At 36.4% G+C, this 13,694-nt stretch overlaps 1 protein-coding gene across 1 annotated transcript in view; it reads right to left on the reverse strand.

The window, feature by feature from the left end:
* LOC138922989 (regulator of DNA class I crossover intermediates 1-like) overlaps positions 1-13,694 on the reverse strand; it is a 75,465-nt gene that overhangs the window by 35,067 nt on the left and 26,704 nt on the right. The window contains 6 exon segments of the mRNA XM_070259479.1: positions 3,068-3,183; positions 6,875-6,892; positions 6,894-7,064; positions 8,605-8,653; positions 9,055-9,169; positions 9,172-9,186. Of these exon segments, the coding sequence (XP_070115580.1) occupies positions 3,068-3,183; positions 6,875-6,892; positions 6,894-7,064; positions 8,605-8,653; positions 9,055-9,169; positions 9,172-9,186 (484 nt within the window).

Raw genomic sequence — 13,694 nt, forward strand, 5'->3', positions numbered from 1 at the left:
GTATACTTGTAAATTGCATATTTGTTAATAGAGCAGATCTTAAGTGGTCTGATCACATACCCAAAAATGGTAACTATTTGAGGTGATGAATGTGTTAATTAGCTTGACTGTGGTAATCATTTCACAATGTATATGTATAGGAAATCATCATCTTGAACATCTTAAATATATACAATTTTTATTTGTCAATTATATCTCAATAAATCTGGAAAAATAAAACTCTTCAAACACACTGGAAGGTTCTCTCATGCCCCTCCAAGTCCACACCTCCCAACAGTAACCACCATTCTGAGTGCTATCACCATTCATTAATTCAGCCAGGTTCTGAACTCCACATAAATGGAATTACACAATGGTCCTCTTTTTGTGTTGAGATTCTTCCATGGAGATGCTTGTTACTGCATGTATCAGCAGTTTATTTTTTTTCATTTCTGTGTATTATTTCACTGCATGAATATTATATAATATTCTATTCTTTTGTGTGTGTGTGAGGGAGACTGGCCCTGAGCTAACATCTGTTGCCTATCTTCCTCTTTTTGCTTGAGGAAGATTGTCACTGAGCTAACCTCTATGTCAATCTTCCTCTATTTTATGTGGGATGCCACCACAGTGCAGCTTGACAAGTGGTGCTAGGTCTGCACCTGGGATCCAAACTTGCAAACCCTAGGCCACCGAAGTGGAGCACGCAAACTTAACCACTATGCCACCAGGCCAGCCCCATAATATTCTATTATTAATGGACATCTCGGTTAGTTCAAATTTGGGACCACTATGAATAAAGCTGTTACGACATTCAAAAAAAAATGAATAGGAGAAACATTTCATGTTCATGGATTGGAAAAATCACTATTGTTAAGATGGCAATTTTCCCCAAATTGATCTACAGATTCAATACAATCCCTATCAAAATCCAAGTAGGCTTTTTTTATTTCCAGAAACTGACAGGTTGATGCTAAAATTTACATGGAAATGCAAAGGACTAAGAAAAGCCAAAACATTTTCAAAAAAGAACAATAAACTGGAAGACTAATACAGTTCTCAATTTCAAAACATACAGTAAAGCTATAGCAATCAGGACAGTGTGGCACTGACATAAAGATAGACATAATTAACCGATGGAACAGAACTGAGATTCCTGGGGGAAAAGAAAAACAACTTACATTTTTGGTCAATCGATTTTCAACAAAGGTACCAAAGCAATTCAGTGGGGAAAAGATATTCTTTCCTTTCCACAAATGCAAATGGTGAATTTAGACCCTTACCTCACACAATACATAAGAGTTAACTCAAAACAGATCAGAGACCTAAATGTAAGATCTAAAACTACAAGACAGAAAAAAACATAGGAAAAAATCTTCATGGCCCTGGCTTAGTCAAAGACTTGTTAGCTATGACAACACACAAACAATTTCTAAATGAAAAAATTAATAAACTGTATCTCATCAAAATTAAAACCTTTTTTACTTCAAAAAGACACCACTAAGGAAAGGAAAAAGGTAAGCATTTCACCAAAGATACACAAATGGCTGATAAGCACATGAAAAGATGCCAACATCATTAGTCATTAGGGAAATGCAAAATTAAAACCAAAGTAAGATACTATTACATATTGATTAGAATGGCAGATATATTTAAAAGACTGACTTACCAAGTGTTGTCAAAGGTATGCTGCAACTGGAACTCTCATACACTGCTGATGCGATGTAAAATGGTACAAATCACTTTAGAAAACAGTTTGTCAGTTTCTTAAAAATTTAATCATATACCTACCATATGACCCAGCCATTCCACTCGTAGATATTTCCCCAAGAGAAATGAAAGCATATGTCTAAACAAAGACTTCTATATGACCTTTCATAGCAGCTTTATTTGGAATAGCCAAAACTTGGAGAAAAAAGCCAAATGGTCATCAACAGATGAATAAACTGTGCTATGGCCATACAATGGAATACTACTCAGCAATAAAAAGGAATGAACCATTGATATACACAACCAACGACATAGATGAATCTCAAATTATGCTAGGTCAAAGAAGCTAGACCAAAACAAGGAAAACATACTGTATTAATGCAATTTATATAAAATTCTAGAAAATACAAACTAATCAACAGTGATAGAAAGCAGATCAGCAGTTGCCTTGGGATGGGAGTAAGGGATGTAAAGTAGCCAGAGGAAGGGATTACAAAGGTGCCCAAAGAAACTACTGGGGATGATGAATGGTCATTATTTTTGACATATGTCACAACTTACCAAAGTGCACATTTTAGATAAGTTCAGTTTATGGTATGTTGATTATACATTAATAAAGTGTGAAAAAAAATAGACCTAAGGACAAAGAGGAAACAAAAAGAACTGTTATATGGCTATTACAATTCTAGGCAAGAGGCAGTGGTGGCTTAGACTGAAATGGAACCTGTAGAGATGGAGACATGAGTAGATAACTTTAAAGTTTATTAGAATACAGAATTGACAATACTTTGTGAAACAGATATTGGGAGTTGAAGGAAAGGAAGGAATCAGGTACAACTTTTTTTTAGCTTAAGCAACTGAGTGAATAGTGGTGCCATTTACTAAAACGAGGAAGACTGAGACAGAATTACAGAGTCAAAGTTTCTCATTATGATTACCAAGAGTGATTCAAACTGGTTTTACAAGTCTAATGTCTTTTAAAACAACAAACCAGAGTTTAAATACAGACACCTAGAAAATAAAAATGGGGCACTGATCAACTACCATAAATATGAAAAAAATATTATTATGTTTATGATAAAGAAAAAGAAAGTAGTAATTCATAAAACAGGGATTATAAAACAGATGCAAAGCACCTTGGCCCAAAATTTTTTTTAAAATAAATAAATGAAAGGTAGATATGTACATCAGAAAATCGTTACTTATAACTACTTTAATTAAATGCTACATTTTACTTACAGTGGTTTTTTTTCCTTAGAAGTTTTACTTAGGTCTGTTTACGTTTCTAACTAAAACTACTTCTGTCCAGTAAAATCAAATTAATAACTCAAAGAAAGCATGCTACAGGTTCTTTATTTCCTTCAACATCTTTGCTTACCTGTTTAATCTTTCAAATAATGTTCCAAATTGTGCTGTTTTATATGATGGACTGAAAGCATCTTGATTTTTGTTTAATTCGGAAATCACGGAATTAGAATAATTAACATTACTGAGCTGAAAAAAAAAAAGGAAGAACCTGCCAAAAGGGTAAATGTACATATATACAATTTAAATAATTTACCGTAAAACCTCATTTAAGTAGACATCTATAGTTTAAAAATGTATTTTTTAGTCTAAAAGAAAGAGTGTCCTTATTGAAAACAAAATAAATACTGTTCTAATAATGAAAGCAGTGTCAGTATTTGAATGACTGCTAAAATAACAGGGTTGATCTATGGTGAGCTAACCATTTTCTCAGAGGTAAAAAAAGATTAAAAAAAAAAAGACCCGGAACACCAAGATCTTGAGTAAATAAAAGTTAAATATCGCTGACAGAAAATAATGATTTCTCCCAAGGAAACAACTGTACTTATCTCAGTTCCTCCATTTACTAAGTAATTTTAGACTGCTACTTTAATCTTTTGTTTAAAAAAAGATTTTATCTTTCTTCTTTCTCTCCAAAACCTCCCGGTACATAGTTGTGTATTTTTAGTTGTGGGTCCTTCTAGTTGTGGCATGTGGGACACCGACTTAGCATGGCCTGACGAGCTGTGCCATGTCCACGTCCAGGATTCGAACCGGCACAACCCTGGGCCGCCGTAGTGGAGCGCGTGAACTTAACCACTCGGCCACAGGGCCAGCCTCTGCTACTTTAATCTTTCTGAATATCGCTACCACTGAGTGCAAAACGGGGAAAGTATGGACAGACTCTTGTGAAAAGCAGATGTGATAACCCATTTGTTAATGAGGAAGGTACCATATAAAGATATTATAATGGCCCAACACTAATCTATCCAGCAATAATAATTCATATCTGTAGTATATTTTATGTATAAGCCATGAAACACAGAAACGAGACGTCCAAAGACAAGCAATGACAGAAAGAGTCAGAAAAAAAAAAGCGTGCAGGCAAAAAGAGATACTAAAAGTCTTTTTTTAAAAAAACGTCTAAAATCAACAAAAGCTGAAAATAAAGTCTGATAACACATCTCATCTCAGCCTCAGAGAGACAGTGTCAATGGTGCAGGGACAATGTCATCCCTTGAAGCGAGAAACACACAAACAAATCCAAACAGAAGAGAATATTATATATTGGCTCAATCTACTTCTCCAGGGACTAGTAAGCCCCAGACCACTTTTTATTCTAACCTGTTTTTCAACTCATTTTCTTATGTAAGTTATAGTCTCATTTTAATTTTCCTGAAATCTCTCCAAATATATATCCAAATAAATAAATTCCCTAATACTTCACAATGTGACACCACACCTTACCAGGGACGTTAGCTTCTCTTTTCTCTCTTCTGCCATATGAAGTACAACATTATTTACCCCTTTGGAGATAATCACTAACCTGCAGTCTCTAAGTAGAAGATTATTCAAGTATAGATTACACAGGGTCTCATTCTCTATCCTATAAACTATTTAACAAAGCAAGGATGAGTTAAAGCTGATGTAGGATGCAAGTTTTAGTCTTATAAAATACAAATGGAATGGGTAACTGAATGTTTTTCATTGCATCACTCGAAAATTATTGGGGGGCCAGCCCAGTGGCATAGTGGTTAAGTTCCCACACTATGCTTCGGCGGCCCAGGGTTCACTGGTTCAGATCCTGGGCACAGACCTACATACCACTCAACAAACCATGCTGTGGCAGCAACCCATATACAAAATGGAGGAAGAGGGCCACAGGTGTTAGCTCAGCAACAATATTCCTCAAACAAAAAGAGGAAGACTGGCAACAGATGTTGGCTCAGGGCCAATCTTCCTCACCAAAGCAACAACAAAAAATTATTGGGTCCTTAAATTAATAAGCCTAGCACAATACTTCATTTTCCCTTCTCTGAAAAGCAGAAAACATACTTCAATAAAATTGAATATCATTACATATTGTATATAACTATAATACTGTAATATATAACTACAATTTATAAATTATCATAAATTTGCTAATTATAAATTAATTTAGAAATAGTACACAAATATGACATAAAACCACCTCATGCTAAAAATGGGAGAGATTCAAAACTAAATATTCTTGTTAACCTTGTTAACAAGATAGAGCGTTTACATAACCATTTTACTCACTACCATTATATATTAGTATAGTAACCTTTAATAATTTTATATTTTTTAACTCTATGTAAACTTAGTAAAAGATCATTTCTTGGTATGTTCTATGGCGTATATATTTCAAACTTTAAAAATTTGGATGTTTTTATAATTTTAACTATAGAGACTACAAGGATTGAACATTTTAGCACTAAATATCTCTATCTATATACATATATGTGCATAGTCTTGGATGGAAGTGCATATAACCAGCTATCTTTCAAGTCATAGAAAGAATCAAGCCATCACAACTTATACTTTAACAGATTACTCTGACATCACTGAGATTATGTACTGCTATTCACAGGATCCTTTCCATATCATGTATACTGGGCCATCATGACATCACCAACTACTCCTTTACTGTGATTACAATCAAGTATTACATAACACATTGAACTATGGTCAATTTTACTATCAATAATTTTATAAAAAGATGATGATTTCAAAGACTTTTAAAGAACATTCCAGTTTTGGGATTCATAATCTTCTACAGCCCAGAGAATTAAGTTTTTGACCTAAGAAGAATTATCATACTTAATTTCTCTCCTAATTTGGCTATATCTATAGCAACCCACAACTAATATTTTTTCAATCCATAAAAAGAAAAAAAGAGCATATCACAAAAATATAAAATGCTAAGAACTAGTGATTGAAAGGGACCTGTTCACAAACAACCAACCCACTAACTGGGAAAAAATATTGGCAAGTCATATATCTGACAAAGGCTTAATATCCATAATATATAAAGAACTCACACAACTCAACAACAAAAGAAATCAAACAACCCGATCAAAAAATGGGTGGGAGACATGAACAGACATTTCTCCAAAGAAGAAATACGGATGGCCAAATAGACACATGAAAAGAAGTTCCTCATCGCTGATCATCAGGGAAATGCAAATCAAAACTACACTAAGCTATCACCTTACACCCATTAGAATGACACAAATAACTAAAACAAATAGTAACAAATGTTGGAGAGGTTGTGGAGAAAAAGGAACCCTCATACACTGCTGGTGGGAATGCAAACTGGTGCAGCCACTATGGAAAACAGTACGGATATTCCTCAAAAAATTAAAAATAGAAACACCTTATGACTCAGCCATCCCACTACTGGGTATCTATCCAAAGAGCTTGAAGTCAGCAATTCCAAAAGTCCCATGCACCCCAGTGTCCACTGCAGCATTATTTACAATAGCCAAGATGTGGAAGCAACCTAAGTGCCCATCAACAGATGACTGGATAAAGAAGATGTGGTATATATATACAATGGAATACTACTCAGCCATAGAAAAGAACAAAATCGTCCCATTTGCAACAACATGGATGGACCTTGAGGGAATTATGTTAAGTGAAATAAGCCAGATAGAGGAGGACAATTTCTGTATGACTCCTCTCATATGAGGAATTTAAAAATGTAGACAAAGACAACAGATTAGTGGCTACCAGGGGAAAGATGGGGTGGGGGTTGGGCACAAAGGGTGAAGGGGTGCACCTACAACACAACTGACAAACAATAATGTACAAATGAAATTTCACAAGATTGTAACCTATCTAACTCAATAAAGACTTGTATTTAAAAAAAGAAAGGTACCTGTTCATTCTGCTTTTTTTTCATATGCAACTTTCTGAGGACTAGGCACTATTCTGGGAATAAAATTTTGTCTTGTAATATCTCTGTTAGAAGCTAATTCTGCTGACAAAGATGGTGGTGTGAAGCTGCAGTTTTCTATTCTGCTCAATTGAGGTTCGAACATTGTATATGAGTCCATGACTTGTGAGGACTATAGGAAAGAAGATACAATCATGTGATTTGCCAAAATATATAAACTAGAGACAAGGAAAGTTAAAATAAAAGTGAAAAAGGTCACGAGTTAGAGAAAAAGTCCCAAGTAAAGGCAAGTCATCAGTAACTGACAGTCCTTACTAAGACAAGAGAGGTTATCAACTAAGATTATACTTGAGCTCCTTTCCATCTGCCTTTCTCACCGATGGTCCCCTCTACCCTCAAGCTCCATACCTGCATGTCATCTCCTAATGACAGGAAATCTAAGTTTCATTTATCTACAATTCAGGTGAAAGATTTCCAAGAGATTTTAGTATCACTGCCATTATCTTTCTGACGTAGCTTAACTTTGGCTATTCAAAGGAAAGAATAATTAATAATATGGCATTGGACTTTCACAGTTCAAGCTTTAATCACAATCTATGTGTTTTCTAATTGATTAAAGTCTTATTTGCTAAAAAATAATTATTTGAAATATACTTTGAAAGAAAAATAATCTTGGGATCAACATGAATATTGAAAATCACAATTTGATATAAAATAAAACAGTCGGGTCACCACGTTTGAAAACATGAATCGCTCAATGATCACATGAACCCAAAGGAGAACTCCCCAAATGAATTATCCTTTGCAGCTCTTCAGTGACAGGCAGAATCAAATGCTTTGCACACAAAGGCCTAGTCTGCATTACCAGAACTCCAAAGGGTTTCTCATAAGCAATCGTTAAAATATTCTTAAGGTATAGGTTTCTTACATTAAAAACTTCTAAAAGAACAATTTTAAAGACTAAAAATTTTTTTAAAGGATAACTAATTTTCTCTGATTCTCAAAAAATTTATATCACTTGATGGTGAAACTGGCAGAAAGTGAGCCACTGATGATTAAGTAGCTAGGAATTAAAGTTTTTTTCCCTTTTGCAATTACTGATTATAGCTTTTAGCTGTTTAACCCACTCATTGTTAATTGTGCTGTTTAGGCAATATGCTGACTCCCGCTAGGCTCCTATAGGTAACATCTTCCTGGTGCCTGCATCACCATGGTAATGCGTGTGTGAGCTGTTTTTCAGGAATTGGAACTCCTTGTCCACTTCAGGCCAGTTGAGACCACCAACTCATCAACTGGGCCCACGGAGATGTCCGACAGGTGACTTGAAGAGGCTAAAAACTCTCCCCTCAGATCATGCTGATGTCGCCATTTTGTGAACGTGGGTCCTATGAAGAGGCATCAAGTCTGACTACGCTTGTGCAGATCATCATTACCTCACCTCTCCTCACCTCCAATCACCTCTCTCCACATGTCAGACCACGTTGACCCCGGCCCATATGTATCCCTGAGTCTCTGTTTTCGGGGAAGCAAATTTCAGGCTCATGAGCTCGCTTCCTCACATGGCTACCTTGTGAGTAAACCCTCTCTCTGCTGCTATCTCGTCATCTCAGTGTTTGGCTTTCTGGGCGGCGGGCAAAAATGAACCTGGTTGGGTAACAGTGGCATGTCACAATTGTTAAAATAACTTAAAAAAATTTTTGTTTAACTCTCACCTTAACTGGGCCAAGTTCTTCCTTGCTGCCTTGTCTTTGATAGTGTAAACTAATGAAAAGAAAATGTAACAGTTAAACACATAGGTGGCAATAAAATTGATTATCTTTTATAAATATTTAAAATTCATACTGTTCTATACAAATATGAAAACATATGGAACTCTTAAGTAAATCATTCCAGGGTTATAATATTACTGTGTTTTATAAAAATTACATTATTACTAGAGAGAGATTTTTATGATAAGGAAAGTCAAACTATGCATCCAAAGAACACTTAGCATGGATATTAGTTCATTGACTAAGGTCTTAATAGTTTAATAATACTGCTAACAGTCAAACAAACAAAAACTGGAGCTAGGATAATCCCTTTATACATTTTCCAATGAATAAAACAGAGTTGATAATGACTCTTTCAAATACCTAATAATATGCAACCTAGCTAAAACCTACTTGTTTTCCATATCATCAATGCAGAGGTTAGACGGGACAAGATGAGGCGACATTGGAAGTTCTAAATCATGTTTTCTCAGGGGCATTTTTATGTCTCTATTCATATTCACATGATCGGTTTTCTCACAGTTTCTATAATGAAAAAGTTGCAATTAAAAATTAAGAATGAATAATAAAATCTTTTAAAAGCACTGGTTGATATACCATGGTCATTAAGTAAATGTACATCTTAGATATTTACTAAAACCACCTATATTCTATACATGATAGAAGACATTACAGTACTAGCAACTATCACAGATAATTCAAATCATCTTTTTCTTCATCATCTTACATTCTCCTCATGAAAGGGGCCCTACAAATTTTGCTTTATTTATTTATTTATTTTTTTTTAAAGATTTTATTTTTTCCTTTTTCTCCCCAAAGCCCCCCAGTACATAGTTGTGTATTCTTCATTGTGGGTTCTTCTAGTTGTGGCATGTGGGACGCTGCCTCAGCGTGGTCTGATGAGCAGTGTCATGTCCGCGCCCAGGATTCGAACTAACGAAACACTGGGCTGCCTGCAGCGGAGCGCGCGAACTTAACCACTCGGCCACGGGGCCAGCCCCGAAATTTTGCTTTATTTTTTGATTCCTTCAAAACTCCCCTAACCCCTAGACTGTATCAGTTGCTATATTACACTTTCCCATAGCACTACATATGTTCTCTATTATAGCACCTACCATAGTTTACTGTACTTGATTAACTCTATCTCCCTCACTAGATTTTTAAACTTTAGATGCAGCAGCCTTGTCTCTCCTTATAGACGATATAACTATTTTGACCGCTTAGTACTTTTAGTTATGATCCTTTTCCAGGAAATGCTTTTTACACATGCACAAACTACAGAGTTGCAGTGGAGAGCTTCTATCTTCTTATATAACCCTGCTTCCCTGGAAAAAATAATTGGTTTAGTGGCAACCACCTGCCACTCAATAATGGTATTACACCCCTCTGGTTATAAGTAATTGTTCCAGCGCTGAGACCTGACACCAGCAGAGCAAGGCAACCTCCTTCCAGCGGAATTAAAAAATTCAGAATCAGAGAAGCAGCTCTCAGTATTTCCCTGGTGGTGAAATTGGAGAGATGAGCAATGTCAGTTCATAGTGGGGTTTTTTTGGATTTTATTTTTCCTTTTTCTCCCCAAAGCCCCCTGGTACATAGCTTCTAGTTGTCAATGTTAGTTTTTTAATGTCACATTTTAAGCTTCATTGATGAAGACAGTCTGAGAGAATAAAACTAGTATCTGAAGTGAAAAAGAATCTTGGTAGTATTCAATTTCCTGACTCAAGCAGTCTCTGAGGCCCAGAGGCACCACTACCCTTCCTTTCAGTTAAGTGTCTTAGTCCGTTCAGGCTGCTGTAACGGACTACCATAGACTGGGTGAACTATACAAAATAGAAATTTATTTCTCAGTTTGGAGGCTGGGCAGTCCAAGATCAAAGTGCTGGCAGATTCGCTGTCTGGTGAGGGCTCGCTTCCTGGTTCACAGACAGCTGTCTTCTCCCTGTGTCCTCACACAGTGGTAGAGGTGAGAGAACTCTCTGGGGTCTCTTTTACAAGGGCACTAATTCCATTCATCAGGGTCCACTCTCCTGACCCAATCACCTCCTAAAGGCCCAACCTCCTAATATCACATCAACATATGAATTTTGGGGGCACACAAACATTCAGTCCACAACATTAAGTAAGTAAATATATATTTTTCAAGTTTCTGTAATTTGCAGTCATGAGTCCTAACTAATAAAATCTTGCTTTGGTAGAGGAGGAAAAATCTTTTCTCTCTACCCTTCTAAATTATCAGCTGGGGGCCTGTAACAAAAGACAGATTAACAAGAGAAAAAGCATACAAATTTATTTAATATAAGTTTTATGTGGAAAACTTTGTAAGGAAATGAAGACCCAAAGTGGTTAAACCTGAGCATTTTTAAGCTAGGTTTGATGAAGAGCGGAAAGTCCTGGGGAAATGGGACAGGACAAAAAGGGGTATCAGCTAAGTGTAGTAAACTGAGGGAAACAGCAAGGTCTGTTCATTAGAGTCCTCTCGGTGTTCCCTCTGCGTTGGAGATAACAACGTTCCTTTTCTTGGGGTATAGCGAGGGCACCTCTCACATGAAAATCCTTCCTGCACATGCTGCTTCCTCAAATTCCTCAGCTCAAAATATTCAATATGCCAAGGTGCCTTATTTTTTGGTAGTGTGGGGGATCAGAATTGGCCACCCCAAAATGTGTCTCTTTGGCATGAGGATTATTTGGGGCTGATTACTTTTAAGAAACTGCAGACAGGCGAGAAGCTCTGAAAAGTAGAAGCTACCCTCTGTAAAACACATTTACATTTGTAAGGGAAATCTCCATTTGTAAAGGTAACTCCCTCTCTGTACCAGGAAGAGGGGGGATGTCCTTATGTCCAGAAACTCCTATCAAGGCAGAAGGCAAGGACTTAAATCCGCATAATAACCTTTCTCTTGTTTACTGTCCTTTTCTGGTAATCTCCCATAACTGACTCCCTCCCACCCCCAACATGCTCCTTTGTCTTTAGCCAAAGACGGTATTTAAGATGACAACCTTAGCCAGTCCGGGAGTTAACCAGTTTTCCTGGATTTTTCCCATGATACATGTTACAAAGCTTTGTTTGATTTTCTCCTTTTATTCTGTCTCATGTCAATTTAATTCATAGCCCAGCCAGAAGAACCTACAAGAGATAGAGGAATTCTCTTCCTCCCCTACAGCAGCATGTCCTGCCCCTGTTATTTTCTGTTCTACATCCAGAATCCAATACAATACTTAGGGTAAGTACTCAAAAAACATATGTTCAATGTATGAATGAAAACAGAGTGAGGGAGAAAGGAAATATATAAAGTTAAATACATCACTGGACAGCCACATGTAAAAGAATTAAACTGGAACCCTATCTTACACCATACACAAAAGTCAACTCAAAATGGATTAAAGACTTAAATACAAGACCTGAAACCATAAAACTCCTAGAAGAAAACATAAGGAATAAGCTCCGTGACATCAGTCTTCATGATGATTTTCTGGATTTGACACCAAAAGTAAAAGGAATAAAAGCAAAAATAAACAACTGGTCCTACATCAAACCAAAAAGCTTCTGTATAGCAAAGGAAACCACCAACAAAATGAAAATGCAATCTAAAGAATGGGAGAAAATACCTGCAAATCATATTGTCTGATAAGGGATTAATATTCAAAATACATAAAGAGCTCATACAACTCAATATCAAAAAACAAGAATCGATTAAAAAATGAGCAGAGGACCCTCTGAACAGACATTTTTCCAAAGACGACATACAACTGAGCAACAGGTACATGAAAAGGTGTTCAACATCACTAATCCTCAGGGGAATGCATTCAAAACCACAATGAGACATCACCTCACACCTGTTAGAATGACTATCATCGAAAAGACAAGAGAGGGGGCTGACCACGTGGCCGAATAGTTGTTTGTGTGCTCCAGTTCAGTGGCCCAGGGTCCGCCAGTCCAGACCCTGTGCACAGAGCTATATACTGCTCATCTAGCCATGCTGTGGCAGCATCCAACATAGAAAAACTAGAATGACCTGCAACTAGGATATACAACTATGTACTGGGGCTTTGGGGAGAGAAAGAAAGAAAAAGAAGAAGATTGGCAACAGATATTAGCTGAGGGCCAATCTTCCTCACAAAAAGTAAAAAAAAAAAAAAAAGACAAGAGGTAAGAAGTGTTTGCAAGGATGTGGACAAAAGGGAACCCTTGTGCATGGTTGGTGGGAATGTAAATTGGGGCAAGCTCTATGGAGAACAATATAGAGGTTCCTCAAAAAATTAAAAATAGAACTATCATATGATTCAGCAATCTCACTTCTGGGTATATATCCAAATAAAATGAAAACAAGATCTCAAAGAGATATCTGCACTCCCAAGTTCACAGCAGCATAATTCACAGAGCCAAAATATGGAAACAACCTCAGCGTCCATCAATGGATGAATGGATAAAGATGGTGTGGTGTGTATATGTGTGTGTGTATATATACAATGGAATATTCCTGAGCCCTGAGAAAGAATGAAATCCTGCCATGTGTGACAACATGGACGGAGCTAGAAGGCATTATGCTAAGTGAAATAAGCCAGACTGAGAAAGACAAATACTGCATGGTATCACTTACGTGTGGAATCTAAAAAAAAAAAAAAAGTCAAACTCATAGAAACAGAGAATAGAAAAGTGGTTGCCAGGATCTGGCGACTGGGGGATAGGGAAAGGTTGGGAAAAGGGTACTAACTTTCAGCAAAATGATGAATAAGATCCGAGGATCTAATGTAAGACATGGTGACAACAGCTGATAACACTATTACACAAATGAAGAAAAAGAACTAAATATAGCAAATATATTTACAACAGAAACTTTTATTCCTAAAGTTTATTAATAATGTATTTACTTCTACTAAAGTGTGACTACATTTACTTGTGACAACTGTCATCTGTGGAGAAACAAAAATAGCACAGAAAGGAAAAGAGGAGACACTAACAATACTGTGATCAATTTCAATCCCTTTTTATGAACTCAGTTCTTAAGCTCTCATTTTAGCACTTGTTTTAAAAA

Source organism: Equus caballus, unplaced genomic scaffold, assembly GCF_041296265.1.
Source record: "Equus caballus isolate H_3958 breed thoroughbred unplaced genomic scaffold, TB-T2T haplotype2-0000437, whole genome shotgun sequence".
NCBI lineage: Eukaryota > Metazoa > Chordata > Mammalia > Perissodactyla > Equidae > Equus > Equus caballus.